A 15,840-nucleotide genomic window follows, 5' to 3' on the forward strand; every position below is an offset into this window, starting at 1 on the left:
ACATACTAGCCCCTCCTGCTTTTAAAACAATATGAAGCTGAGGTTTCTGCCCTTCAGCTGGTCAATAGAACTCACTCCCTGAGGTCAAGTACAATTTGGCTTAGATGGATAACAGGCTGTTCAATTTTAAGTTACATGAACTACTTTTGTGAATATTTATTTTTAGGCCACTTAACACCAGTAAAAATTTTTATTTTGCATGTTGTAACTTCTGAGTAACTTTTTACGATAATTTAATAAAATTTTATCTATCTATCTATCTATCTATCTATCTACCTATTTTTGAAAGAGAGTGTGCATGTGCAAGTAGGGATGGGGGTGGAGGGGCAGAGGGAGAGAGAAAGAGAATCTTAAGCAGTCTCCATGCTCAGCGTTGAGCTCCACACAGGGCTCAGTCTCACGACCCTTAGATCATGACCTGAGCCAAAGCCAAGAGTCAGACACTTAACCGACTGAGCCACCGTGGTGCCCCATATAGAATTTTTTATAAGATACTGGTATAATAAAATAATTATGCCATTTCATATATAATTTCACTATAAGTAAATCATACATAGTAATTTCATTGATGATGCAGAAGATGTGGCCTGACTGAAGTCTTGTGAGCCACATTTTAATATTATAGTATATGAGAGCACTGAGTAAACGAGAAATCACTACTGAGGAAATTTGTAAGCAATTGTTTATTCACTAAATATGCTCCTAGAAATGTGACTGTCTTGGTTATTTTTCAGAATTCATTTCTCCCCCTCTGTTGGGTAACATGCCTATCCTAAGAAGAAGTTAACTTTCTGCAAGCCAGCAGAAACCCTGGGTGGCTGGTTTTGCTCCTTCTGTTTTATAGCCCTTAAAAAGTACCTTCGCTTCTTTTCCAATAGTTGAGTGTGTTTATGCCACTATTACAAGGTGGGGACAATTCCAAATGAATTCCCAAGAATAATGTTGGCAAAGCCATATAAACATATATGTGCTTGGTGTGGACACTGACATTTATATTGGCTTGTGCGATTTCTTTGTACCTTTAAAATTGTTTTTTGTCTCTATAATCCCTTTCTGTAGTGTCATTTTATTATTGTAATACTGCCCTATTCAAATGTCATAAAGCCTTTACTTAAGTGAAATAGCATTTCCCCTGCAAAGTTAACCATTGCAGATGATGTTTTTAAGATCCTTTGAGGTGGAATGGTTATCACTTGGAGGGTACAATTCCAAACCCTTCATAATGACCATATGCTGTCCTGCATTTTAAAAGCATTTGCTGTACAACAGGTGAAGAATTAAGTGCCTGTGTGTTAAATGCCTGCCACCTGGTAATTATCTCAAGGGAGAAATGAGTTTGGTTTCGTTTAAACTTAAAAAATAATTTGTCATATTAGTTTTCAAAAAGACTTTATTAAGATGAATGTCCAGAATTGAGTTTAATTGCTTCCACACCTAGATAAGCAAAATTAAGCATATCGGCAGGTCATCCTATATAGGTTTGTATGTAGAGTTGAAGTAAACTTACATTTATACTTGAAGTTTTTTTTTTTAACAGCATTTATTTCTTCTGCCGGTTATTTTATTTTATTGACAGTTAATTTACAAACTCCTCTTTTAAAAAAATGACAGGAAGAAAGGGCATAGTGATATCACATTTGTGCATGTGGGTTCCCTAAACCATATGGCGATTTGTAATTAGAATACAAAGGATTCTTTGATGAGACTAACTTCCATAGGAGCTGCAATGGTAGGCATCACGAAGGAGAGAGTTTTCTTGAATTTCTGACAAGGACATTTTTGAGAGAAACTGTGTCGTCTATAATTGTACTTATATTCGAAGTCCGATAAAGTTATTGATGTGCAGATCAAGTTGGTATTTCGAAGCTGGTAATTTAATTCTGGATGTTTGATCCTCTCAGTCAGTGGCTTGACTTGATTTTTTTTTTTTTAAGCAGCTTCAATATTTAATTTCACATGTACCCTCTCAGTAGAGATTTCAAAGATACTTTGCTGGATGCTTGACTGCCTTGTCTATTTGCTCTTGTTTTGCATGCAAGAGAGAGCCAGAAGCCTTTCTTCTCATTGTGTACACATAGTATTAATGGATTTACTCTGCCTGTATCGTCTCATTACTGGAAACAGCCAGAAGCACAGAAGTCTTTCAGTGTATGCAAATAAGGCAGAATCATCTACCTGAGAGTTAATATTCTCTGCTTTTAAGTGTATTCTAAATCTAATGTTTGTATTTAGAGCATAACATCCTGTTCTCTTTTTTTGTGGGCAAAAAGCTAAGCAGGCTCAGGCAGCTGTTTGATGTTGGCTTCAAGTGTTATTAATTTCATATTCTATTATTCTTTTCACTGTAGCACAAGTGAAGCTGATGTGGAGGCTGTCATGGATAAGTTGTTTGATGAGCTGGCTCAGAAACAAAATGATTGTACGTAAGTTAATTTCTCTTGAAAGAGAATACATTTAGAACACAATGCCCAATCTCCACTGACCAATTAATAAGTTCCATTGCTGTATATGGGTTGATGCCACGCTCAAGTGGCAGTCATTGTATCAGCATTTTGTCTAATTTATGTGTTGAATCATGTGCTATTATTCATCAAGCTATGCATTTCCTATCTGTAAGAGATGAATTTTATAGTAATTATCCAGACAAGATTGAGTCTTTGTTCATGTTCCCATAGTAACTAGACCAAGGATTCTAAAAGTGCAAGGCAGAGAGCTGCGGCTGCATAAAGCGTGTGGAACTGTCGCCGACTGCACATTTGAAGAGCTGTGTGAGAGAGTAAGTATCCAGACACATCCAGACTCATTGGCCTTTTCACTTGTTAAAATACCTCATATTTTCCTCTCTGCCTGGTTCACATTTTAAAATACTGTTCCTAGAGTCGGAACTGATTTAACAGTCTCATGAAGGGAAATACTCATCCGTCTATGTCATGTGCCTTTAATAGACGTTGGCTCAAAATTTGCACTTAGAAGGATGCTAAAGCAAAATTGGAAATACGGAGAGAACTATCAACTGTTGCTGGAAGCAAACAGAAACCAGTTTCAGGGATGTTTTGTGAAAGTCAAACATAAGAGAATTATGTTTTTTTTAATTGTGGTGAGGTTAGTATTGGGGCAAGGAAGATGAAGTAATACTACCATGATCCAAGGAAGTATGACATGAGAGAATTTCTAGCCCTCATTCTCAGTGCCCACCTGTGATTGCCATTTCTGATCTGTTTCGGCGACAAAGAAAGTGAATTCCTATAACTGTGACATCTATATTATATAATAATATATTCAACAGAGGAAAAAAATGCATGTAACGTGCACATTCATATAAATGAGAAAGACCTTGATTACAAATTCATTATTGACATGAATTCTGTCTTTTTTAAAAGCTCTACTCAGTGGATATTCAATACATTTATTAACTGTAAATCTTGAGAAAAACAAATCCAAATTATACATAACTTTAAGCATAATTTCTCAATTGTCCTGTAAGTGGTCTCTGACTTATCTCAAGTTTTAAGATAACTAAAAAAGAATTGTTTTTCAGTGAGGGGGAAGAAGAGAGAGTCTTTGTAGCTGCCAGCCATTTTGTGAGTACTTTTCTCAAAAAGCTAATGACTTATTTACCTTTAACCAGTGTAAATTTGTAATTTTTAAACCAGAGAGATGAATCTAATATGCACTTATTATTAGAGAAATAAAGCACTTCAAATCGATAAGGTTTAAGATCAAGTAAGATCCTCTGACAGGGCGAAAATATCATCCTTGATGGTATGGAAAGTCATCCTAGGTCATATGGACCCTTCACATTTCTATGGGGTCAGTTTTGTCAAGGTCCTAATAACCTATTATCTCTAGACAAAATTCTCTTAAGGCTTACGTTTAAGATTTACTTACTCTGCTAGAGAAATAAACTTGAGAAAAATCTTGTCTATTGAAAAGATGAAGCTCCTCTTTCTTCCACAGAAGGGGACCTAGTGAGAAAAGGGGAAGGACAGACCTGTTGTATCTTGGGCAAAGATGGTCTCTTGGAGCAGACACTGAGTATTTGTATTTTTTATGTGTTATTTCAGGAGACACTTAGTGCCAGGAAAAGGCCCAAATCTTCATAGTCTACTCTGGGGAGGAGGTGGGGAAGAAGGTTGTTGCAGAGAATTCTTTTTCCTTTATTTACAGAGTTTCAGAACAATTAAATAAATTCAGGTAAAAGGTTACTAATGTATATCTTACCTTTTTAAATCAAATTATGGTATAAGTCAATCACAAGATTTTATTCCACCCTTTTTATATAATTCTCGGGGCCCATGTGAAACAGGCTAGGTCCAGGTATGTGTGTTGAAATTACATTTAATGGCATGTGTCCTAAATTCCTTCTCACACATTCTTTTTTTTTTTTTAAGATTTAATTTATTTATTTAACAGAGAGAGAGAGAGACAGCAAGAGAGGGAACACAACCAGGGGGAGTCGGAGAGGGAGAAGCAAGCTTCCCGCTGAGCAGGGAGCCCAGTGTGGGGCTTGATCCCAGGACCCTGGGATCATGACCTGAGCTGAAGGCAGATGCTTAATGACTGAGCCACCCAGGTGCCCCCTTCTCACACATTCTAACTGCATCCTGCAAATTGACATTGCAAGGCAGCTAAAGGACTAGAGTTTGTAGGGAGGTTTCAGGATTGGTTGAACAGGTAGATAAGATAACTTTCAAGATGTCTTTCAACACCAAGATTATGAATGTTTAACTTAAGGGTTGATGAGGAATGTGAGGATGGAAAGAAAGGACAAAAAGATTTAGGGATAATTTTTGACATTGGATTCACATCCTCCTTATGAGGATCTGACCCATTCTCTACTTAAGCTCTTTGTAATCTCACTTCTGCCATACCTGTCCCCTATGCTTTAGCCAGGCTGGCTGCCTGCTTATTTGAACATGGTATTGCCCGAGCTCAGCATATTTGGGAAATGGCACACACAGATCAGCAGTGCTGCAGGAATGGTTTTGCTGCTGGGAAGGTAAAAGGCCAGGGAGATTCCTGGGCTGCCTCAGTTCTGGTGATTAATGCCCTTATTCCCTGATGCTAATCACTACTGTTGGCATCCAACACCATCAGCCTTGACTCTTGCCAAGTAGTAGAGATAAAAGCTATTCATCCTTTAGTATTTACTGAGAGTGTACCAAGCACGGGGCACAAACCAGAAGTAGTTCCCATCCGGTGGTTTCATTTGGAATACATGAAATGAAATAAAGCATAAAATAGAGATAGAGAAGTGAAATGTTTTTTAACAATTCCCCAAAAGATACTGTTAGGTACAGTTGTAAGTCTAACCACATATAAACTAATTTGATATAATCAAGATTAATAGATAGATGAAGGCCAAAACACATATCTGATGGATCTCCATTCCTTGAATACTAAAAACCAAAGAAGAAAAAAGCTAATAAACAAGAAGTTGACAGTGAACATGTGTATACCCATGCATATGCATCAACTGATATATTTCTCTGCTTAGACTTTTTACAAACACACCTGGCTACCTGTCATTATTTTTAAGACACAAATAACAAACTACTCTTGCAAATAGTTACTCGTGAGCACAGTTATCAGTTGAGGAAACAATTTTCTGCAGGTGTAAAAATTACATTTTTCAATAAGGAAAATTTAGGTATAGTCAGTTTACTCATTAAGCCTTTAGAATTCAGTTTGGCTCACTTTCTTTGAACAGGTTCTTTCATTTTTGGTCTACAAAAGCTTAACCCTAAAGCAAGTGGTTCTCAAACTATTTGGTTTCAGGACCCCTTTACACTCTTAAAAAGTGTTGAGGAACCCAAAGAGCTTTTGTTTATATGGGTTGTCTCTCTTAATATTTACTCTATGTATTAGAAATTAAAACTGAGAAAATTTTAAAGTATATATAATTGATTTAAAATAACAATGATAAACCCATTATATTCAGCCCATCAAATTAGCATAAATATCACTTTTATGAAAAATATATTCCAAAGTGAAAGTAATTTAGTAAGAAGAGTGACAATATATTATATTTTTTGCAAAGCTCTTTAATATCTGGCTTAACAGGAGATACGGACATCCTCATATCTGCTTCTACATTCAATCTATTATGATACGTTGTTTTGGTTGGAGTATATAAAAAAATCTGGTCTCATACAGTTATGTAGTTGGAAATGGGAAAAATATTTTAATAGCCTTATCAGATAATTGTGGATGCTCCTTTTTGATGCTACATGAAAATTTAATAAGACCTTCCAAAAAGCACAGTATGGAAAGGGGGAAAAGAGTAACTTTATATTAGAGAAACCTGACAAACACTACCTCAGGCAAGTGTGATCAACATTAACATCAACAGCAATGATTCATGTTGATAGTTTATGCCCTTGATATGATGTGATGAAAATAGCACTTGACCTCTGTGGTCTTTCTCCCATTACCCATAATTTCACTCTAATCATGAGAAAAATAGGCAAATTCTAGCTGAGGGACATTCTACAAAATAACTGGCCAGTACTCTTCAAAACTGTCAAGATCATCAGAAATAAGGAAAGTATGAGAAACTGTTACAGCAGAGGGGAGCCTAAGAGCCATGATGACTAAAAGGTCATATGGTATCCTCGATGGGATCCTGGAACAGAAAAAGAACCTTAAGTAAAAAGGAAATCTGAACAAAATATGGACTTCAGTTAATAGTATATCAGTATTGGTTCATTAATTGTAACAAATGTGCCATGCTAATGTAAGATGTTAATAATAGGGGAAACTGGATTTGGAAGTGTATGAAAACTCTGTACTATCTTTTCAATTTTTCTGTAAATCTAAAACTATTCTAAAAAAGTCTATTTAAATTTTTTTTTAAAAAAACTTGACAAGTAGATTTTATTTCCAAAGTTTATTTTTTTAGTTAATTAATTTATTTATTTGAGATGAGAGAGAGTGAGCGAGAGACAAAGAGAGAAGGAGCAGGGGGAGGGGCAGAGGGCAAGGGAGAAGCAGACTCCCCACTGAGCAGGGAGTCAGCTGTAGGGCTCTATCCTGGGACTCTGGGATCATGACCTGAGCTGAAGGCAGACGCTTAACTGACTGAGCCACCCAGGCGCCCCAAGAAGTAGATTTTAAACTGTTAGTTACAAGAATCTGAGACAGTATCAGTGTATTTTTGGACATACTATTATATTAAAATCCACTAATCCTTTTTTTTAAAAGAATGTTTATTTATTTGAGAGAGAGAGCATGAACAAGAGAGCATAAGCAGGGGGAGCAGCAGAGGGAGAGGGAGAAGCAGACCCCTGCTGAGCAGGGAGCCTGACATGGGGCTCCATCCCAGGACCCTGGGATCATGACCTGAGCTGAAGGCAGATGCTTAAATGACTGAGCCACCCAGGTGCCCTTCCATTAATCCTTCTTGAACTTTATTTTTCTTTTAAGGATTTTTTATTTATTTGAGAGAGAGACTGTGAGCAGGGGGAGGGGTATAGGGAGAGGGAGTAGTGGACTCCCCACTGAGCAGGGAGCCTGACACAGGGCTCAATCCTAGGACCCCGAGATCATGACCTGAGCCAAAGGCAGACATTTAACTGACTGAGCCACCCAGGCACCCCTCCTTCTTGAACTTTAAATGGATCTTTATGCAGTGGTTATTGGAAAATATTGGTTGATTGAGTTATATAGATCTTCCAAATGTTGCCACATTTAATTATATAATATCAAAGCACTAGATTCCTTAATATCATATTCAGTCTCATCAGAAAAAAATGTTTTAAGAATTGGAAAGCTGTCAAGTTCATGATGGCAGCAACAAGTTTTCCAAAATTCTAATTTTCACTTATTTGCTCAAATCTTATCACTAGCAACAAATTACTTTTAGTTGTTTTCCTTGAAGTGAAAATCTTACTTGGTTCATTTTCAAGAAACTGTCTGTGGAACATTGTAAGAAAATGTCTGCCCAGTCTGAATAACCATAGTTTACCTGTAACTTAGTCTTTCAAATAAAAATGATGTTCCATGATGAAAGTGGCTAGTTCAGCTAGCAACTTAAGCAACCGGACACATGCTTTTCCTCAAGACAGCAATTATATTTGGTGTATAGCAGAAGTACTTTATGTGTACTTCCTTCACCACAAAGAGTACTAAAAAGATGTGTTCTCAAGGGTTGAGATTTAACAAAATCCTTCCTACTGATTCTCTAAGGATGTTCTTTTTTTTCCCCTAAGGATGTTCTTAAGTAGAACTGAATTTATTAATTAATTTTATTTTATTTTTTACTGTGAGTACATGGGCAGTGAAGAATACAATATGGTTTGGTACCACTGCTTTGATTCATGCTTAAGTGCCACCAGTTTTACCCACCATTGCTTTTGCCCCATTACTGCAAATGTCCCACCATAGTGGAAAAGGTAAATTGTGTCCTAGTGTTATTATAGAAAGTTTTGACCTCAAGGACCCCTGAAAGTGTCTCAGGGACCCCTAGAGATCTAAGAACTGTATTTTTGAGAGCCACTGACTTAAGTAACAGTATTTCTGACTTCTCCACTGCCCTCTACTTGAGCCAAGTAACTATGTCAAGGAAACCTGAACAAGTCATGTCCACAGAGATGAATCTGCCTCACTTTCCCTTGCTGTAGCTCTGATATGGAGAGAGTGACAGGGATGACAGGGAACAAAGATCACCCAAATATTTTCTCTTTTACCCTTCCACAGTTCCCTAAAGCAGGGCTTCCCAACCTTTTTCATATCATGACAGGGAGAGAAAATGATAATATTTTTATTAAACAGTGAAGGAATGAGGCTGCCTAAGGTCACTAGCCTGGAGGTATAGGTCCTTTCCAGCTTTCAGGAAGACACAGGGGTCAGTAGCACAGCTACTGGATAGTGTGGATATGCCAAGCCACATGAGTTGGACAGTCCTGTACTAAGGCTCTCAGCACAGAGGGGGCTCTCACACTGGATGATGTTTGTTTCCCAGCCAGCTTCATGCTCCATAAAAAGCCCAAAGGTTAGTTCAGATATAGGAACTCACAAGTATCTGATTGTATTTCATGGTCGAACCAGAATTGAAGATTTGATATAACTTGTCCAGAACATTTTCAGATGGAGTGTAGTGGTTAAGAGCACAGAATCTAATTCCCAGACTAGCAAGGAGTTCAAGCCCTGGTTTTGCCACTTGCTAACCATATGATCTTGTGAAAGTAACTTGACATCTCAGTGCCTCGTTTCCTCCACCTATAAAATGGGCACAGTAATAGAGCCTACCTATTACAAATATTAAATGAGTTAATACATATACAGTGCCTAGAATAATGCTTAATACATGGCAATGTGTGCTTTATTATTTTGCAGGTGCTATGGGGCTCTCCTAATTGGGTTTCCTTTTCTGGGCATGACAATATTGAATTGTAGACTTGCAAAGAAAGAGAATCCCAGAGATACCAAGAAGCTCGATGTTAACCTTGGAGCAGGGAGGGAGAGAGGTGTGAGAAGAGGAGAATGATCTGGGCTTTTTAAGTTTTACTTATGGCATGCATCAATGGCTTACAGTCAAAACCTTCTTTTATCTATGATGGCACTAATAGACAAATTTCTACCTACTATATAAATCTATAAATATGTCATTTTTTTCTTGGAAGGGGCCATGGCTCAAAAATAATCTTTACAGACAGTCAACCCATTCACTCCTTGCCAAAGGTTTTGTTTCATGGTGGTGTCAGGTGTGGTGGTTGGGTGAGTCTCAAGCTTTAAGAGCTTCCCAGAAAACCAAGCCATCTAAAGCTGGGACTGTCTGAGACATACCAGATGCCTGCTTTTTCACTTGGGGTTAGGTATGTTTTTTTTCTTTATTGAATGATTTTTGTTTACTGAACTATTTAGCCTGACTCAGAAGATCATTTTAATTAAGAATTTTAGGTTACATCTGAAACTGAATGATCTCAAGAGTTCTCTTCATGCAAGTATTCAGTATCTGAATTGCCACAGTTATAAGTTTGCAAAGTAATGCAAAATTATCAGGGCGCCTGGGTGGCTCAGTCGGTTAAGTGTCCGACTCTTGATTTCAGCTCAGGTCATGATCTCAGAGTCCTAAGATTCAGCCCTACAGTGGGCTCCACACTGGGCACGGAGCCTGCTTAAGATTCTCTCTCTCCCTCTCCCTCTGCCCTCCCCCCCGCCCCGTGCACGCACGCTCTCTCTCTAAAAAGAAAAAAAAAAAAGAAATGCAAAATTATCATAGTAAGAAAATAGTCATAAATGAACTGACCACTTAAAAATGTAGCCCTTCCTGGGTGCCTGGGTGGCTCAGTCGTTAAGTGTCTGCCTTCAGCTCGGGTCATGATCCCAGGGTCCTGGGATTGAGCCCCGCATCAGGCTCCCTGCTCTGCGGGGGGCCTGTTTCTCCCTCTCTCACTCCCCCTGCTTGTGTTCCCTCTCTCACTGTGTCTCTCTCTGTCAAATAAATAAAACCTTAAAAAAAAATGTAGCCCTTCCTCAGACATCTCTCACAGCTTAGTACTAGTACCTAGCCCCACCCATCATGCCAGTCTTTTGCCAGTCATTCAGTGCTTGTCTGATGTAGTGAACATCCCACCATAACAATATAGATAAAAGTAAACCTATCCATGCAAAGCCACTGACAAATGAAGATTGGCCGACTTGATGAATGAAAAAAAAAATTGAAGGATAATGACACCATAAAAGCTTTAAAAGAAAATAATTGAAATATTTATGAATTAAAAGAGAATTTTGAAAAACCTGATGAAGTCCTTAAATATTTTTGTAAAAATATTTACAAAATATTACAAAAAATATTTTTACAAAAATATTTTTCCGGGTAGTTGAACAACCAAATTGTGAAATGCAGGAGGTACTATTTTATGAACCTACAATTTAGTCAAGAAAGTTATGCTGAAAATTAATAGCAATTTGTTCATTATCCTAGGAATTTAGTTCATAGTTACTATCATGCATATTTTTATTAAATAAGCTAAAATGACATTTTTATGTGTTATTTGCATTTTTCAAGATAAAGCAAGATTGGAGGTTGAATTGAAGGATCAATTTTTACTAATTGTAGATGGTGATTTGTATCTTCCAAGGAAATAAGTGTATATTGGGTTATAAGTTGTTATGTTTTTTTTTTTTTTTTTTTTTGTATTTTGCTGGTTTAAAAGGAAAAAGAAAAAAAGACCTTTACAGAAATGCCCCTAAAAGAAGGCTGGATTAGAAACTTGGGAACTATAGCCGCTTGGAATGTGGCCATTTCCATGATGTCAAGGTGGGGGTGAGGGGAGAAGCATCAGAAGGAGTGAAGAAAAACTGGGTTGAGCGAACACCTTCCTACTTTCTTCACATGACAAGTGTTCTATCACAGGGCACATTGTGAAGCCAAGCAGTCTTGCTCACCTTCCGTTCCCAAGCTAGGGCAAGAACAGCTCCTTAGGTGATACAGTGTATGGCTATAGATTTTAAACTCTGCAAGCCTTTGACGACTTAGACTCAGCTGCCCGAAGCTTCTCTGAGGGAGAAAGCTGCCTTTCATTTTCTATGAAAATGCGTCTGATCTCTGGAATGGGGAGAAAGCCCCTAGGGATTCCCTGAGTGTCTCGAGGGACGAATGAATATGCTGAGAACTGTACAACTTCGATATGTTTCTCTGTCTTAGGAGTAGAATTATATTTTGAGGATCAGATTTAGTAGTAGACACAACTCCTCATGTTCCCTTTAAGATCACTTCTGTAAGAAAGTATGACAAACTAATATTTAATATTTGCTTTGGTCTTTGAGAGGAATGTGTCATTTTCCTGCTCAATGATTAAGAAGTATGAATTAAAATTTTAAAAATTAAAATGGTCCTTAGCTTTTTAAAATTAGAACTTGTGTTTAATTTTTAAGTGATCTGACTTGGATTTAATAATAAATATATCACAATCCTAAACTACAGAATCTGGTTCTCAGAGTACCGAGGAGTTCAAGCCTTGACTCTGCCACCTACTAGCTATGTGATCTTGGGAAAGTAACTCAACATCCCAGTGCCTCAATTTCTCCCCCTACAAAATGAGGACAATAAAAGGAATAGTTCTCAAAACAGAAGATCTGATCAATGAAAACACTGGAAAGTTTTGAGGAAACACAGATCAACCAATTAGTAAGATTGTAAAACACTCTATAGGTACTTTAAAAGGTACTTGTTTGATGTTTTTTTGAAGTTTTAACACTGGTTTTTCTAATGCTTACCTACCAACTGGCTCTTTCATTTTTTTAACAAAAAGTTTTATGTATCAAGTAATTCTTTGATTTTTAATTTTCAGGTTTTTCTATTTCCCACCTCAAAACACATGATTTGATAAACTCTGTAGTACTTTTCCCTGGATTAAGTCAGTTGACTCAGAATTAGTGATTACTCAGTACAATGCTAATTAGATATTTAGCAAGATATATCCTATATCCTGTTAGATATATTATGACTTTGAAATGTATTTTATAGAAAAAAAGTTTGAGAATTGTTAGGATACATGATTTTTGTCTCTTAAAATAACTCGGTGAAGATATTAAGTCAGGCAAAGATTTTGAGAAAAAACTAGAAATGAGTTGTAGTATCAAAAAACTGTAGGATTGGGGTGCCTGGGTAGCTTAATCGGTTAAGCAACTGCCTTCAGCTCAGGTCATGATCCCAGAGTCCCAGGATCGAGTCCCACATGGGGCTCCCTGCTCAGGAGGAAGTCTGCTTCTTCCTCTGCCCCTCACCCCACTCGTGCTCTCTCTCTGTCTCTCTCTCTCAAATAAATAAATAAAATCTTTGGAAAAAAAGATTTCTTAAAATGTAAGATTTCTGTGTATTTTAGGATCAAATATTACTTAGCTCTTTTATCTTTTATTGTTAATCAAGAAATATATGTTGTGTAAGACTCCCCCTTTCCCAACATTGTTACATCGATTCAGTGGCCAGCAACTATTTTTTTTTTTTAAAGATTTTATTTATTTGACAGAGACACAGCAAGAGAGGGAACACAAGCAGGGGGAGTGGGAGAAGGAGAAGCAGGCTTCCTGCGGAGCAGGGAGCCCAATGTGGCGCTCGATCCCAGGACCCTGAAATCATGACCTGAGCTGAAGGCAGACACTTAATGACAGCCACCCAAGTGCCCCATCAGCAGCTATTTCTTAAGTGCTTCCATATTGGTATGCCACTATGTTATGAGGAATATAAAAGAAGTATAAGAAGTTTCTTTCAAAGAGTTTATAATTTGGTAAAGGAAATAACATGAACAAATATCAGACAATGTTGTAGAGTGGAAAGAGGTCCAAATGAATCAAGAGATAGGAATTACAATCCTTATCCAGATACTTTGTAGCTCAGTGGCCTTAGGCAGATCACTTAACCTCTCTGGGTCCAAGTACCTCATCTGCAAAATGTGGGATGTGATCAACTAACTTCTTCCCTTTGTTTGAGCTACAACAGTCTATTTTGAGGAGTTGTGCTCATTAGTACATATGACGAGTACATCAGGAGTTAAAAGTAAGGATAGTGAGGAGTGGGAAGACTCTGAGGAGACATGAGATTTAAGGAGGAAGTTCATCTTGACCTTGATAGGTGAAAAGAATTTAGATGAGCAGAGTGAAGGTATTTCAACCATGATCTGAAGCCAAGCACTGAATGTTTCAGGAGGAATAGAAGATACTTGCCTAATGAGAGCAGGGTACATGTTAGAAAAGGGAAATAAGAATGAAAATCTCAGACAGATCCTCCATGAAAACCAGGCAGAGAAATTTAGACTTCTTACCACAATCCACAGAATGTCATTTTAGATTGAGCAGGACTATGGTACATAAAGTAATAGGATGACTAATGGGGCAATATACTCTAGGAAAGTTTGTAACTTTTACCACCATGTTCCAGTGGGTCAGCAAATAGTATCTCCTCTTGGGAATGCCCTCCTTTCAAGAAGGAAAACTTTGTTAAATAAACCAACATGCTAGATAATTGTTACCTTTTATGCAAGGTAACAGAGAGAGGCCTACCCTTTTTCTGTTTTATGGTACTTCTTTCTAGTCATTCAACAGATATTTACTGAGTACTTAATGGAAGGCTGGCATCATTCTAGGTGCTGCACGGGGTACCAAGATGAATAAGAATTAGTCTCTACATTCATGCAGTCTTAATTGAGAAAATACCATCAGTACCTAGACCACTACAATGTGAGGTAGATTATAATTAGTACTGCAGGATCAGTAAGAGCAGAATGCTTTGGGTAATTAAAGAGGAACTAGGCCTTAAAGGCTAGAGGGTTGAAGATTCTGCTGGTGTGGGAGAAGTGGGGGAGAGTGTTAGGGTGGCTCTTTGGTTGTTTCTAAGAATAAGGGATCATGAAGGCAACCTTTGATCTTTTCCTCCTCTGAGGTTTTGTGTTTTTCTGAAAAATACAGACGTAGGAAATTACAGAGTACATTCAGAGAGTTGAAGACTCAGGAGGGTTCTACTTCCATTAATGATAGAGTAACACCTATTTGACCAACCCACTTTTATTTATTATTATTTTTTAAGTGGGCTCCATGCCCAGCGTGGAGCCCAACGTGGGACTTGAACTCATGACCCGGAGATCAAGACCTGAGCTGAGATCAAGAGTTGGATGCTTAACCGACTGAGCCACTGAGGTGTCCCCAATCCACCTTTAGATCATAACTGTAACACTGGGCAAAATCTAAGAAATAACTCTGGAAGGCACTGTTGAGCAACCAAAACAGGGAGAAAGTGGAGCACAGACCACACTGGAAGAGAGGATTGATGCTGGTAAATTTCTTATTTTTATAGTTTTTTGCCAGAGGACAGATCACAGTTGTTCTCATATGGACCATCTAAAACTTAGTAGAAACCTGCAGTATTCCTGGCCTGAGGAATGAGAAGAGATTGACTATAGCAGCTGGAAAATAAGAAAATTGTGGAAAGGAGAGAACCACAGAGAAAGAGCCCAAAACTCTTCACAGAGACTGCCCAGATCTTGGGCCAACCTGTGAACTCCACATGTATAACTAAGACTAAAAGTACTGAACAGAGATTTCAGTTGCTGCCCATCACAGAGGAGAGAGAGTTTGGAGTTTGAGACTAGCCAAGTTAATTACCTGCTAAAATAGCAACAACAGAAAATCAGTATATTTTGGTGGAATATAAAAGAATTCCAAGTCTCCAATAATATATCCTTCACAATATCTAGAATACAATCCAAAATTGCTAGATGTATGCAGATACAGGAAAATCTGATCCACTTTTAAGAGAGAAATGATAACAGAAACTGACCCTGAGATAATACAGATGTTGGCATTAGAGGCAAGGATTTTAAAGTAGCTTTTATATCTATACTCAAGGATAAAGGAAAATATACTGATAATGAATAAACTGATAATGAATAGGAAATCTTAGTAGAGAAATTAAAACTATAAAAGGAAGCAAATGGAAATTCTCAAACTAAAAGTTGATAATTCTGGACCTAAAAATTTTGAAGTTTATTATATGTACTTAATACCAAATTTCAGAAAACAGGAGAGTCAGTGAACTTGAATATAGATCAATAGAAATTATGCAGTAATCTGAAAAACAGAGGGGAAAAAAAAAAGCAAAGCCTCATTGCCTAAGAAACCATATCAGAAATCAAACTATATCATTGGAGTCCTAGAAGGAAAAGAGAGAAGGGGGTAGAAAAAAATTTTTGGAGAAATAATGGCTAAAGCTTTTCCAGGTTTAAGAAAAGATAGAAATTTACAGACCCCAGAAGCTCAGTGAAGCCCTAGCAGATACAAAGAAAATCACTCTGAGGCACATCATAGTCAAACTGCTGAGAACCAAAGATGCAGCCAGGAGAA

General features: G+C 37.6%; 1 protein-coding gene across 3 annotated transcripts in view; it reads left to right on the forward strand.

The window, feature by feature from the left end:
- AFG1L (AFG1 like ATPase) overlaps positions 1-15,840 on the forward strand; it is a 223,698-nt gene that overhangs the window by 183,027 nt on the left and 24,831 nt on the right. For all 3 annotated transcript variants that reach the window (XM_073893739.1, XM_025863601.2, XM_073893740.1), the window contains 2 exons: positions 2,349-2,419; positions 2,676-2,776. In XM_073893739.1, the coding sequence (XP_073749840.1) occupies positions 2,349-2,419; positions 2,676-2,776 (172 nt within the window). The remainder of the gene's footprint in view (positions 1-2,348; positions 2,420-2,675; positions 2,777-15,840) is intronic.

Source organism: Callorhinus ursinus, unplaced genomic scaffold (assembly GCF_003265705.2).
Source record: "Callorhinus ursinus isolate GAN/ISIS: 27379988/994484 unplaced genomic scaffold, GSC_fseal_2.0 scaffold6, whole genome shotgun sequence".
Taxonomy (NCBI): Eukaryota; Metazoa; Chordata; class Mammalia; order Carnivora; family Otariidae; genus Callorhinus; species Callorhinus ursinus.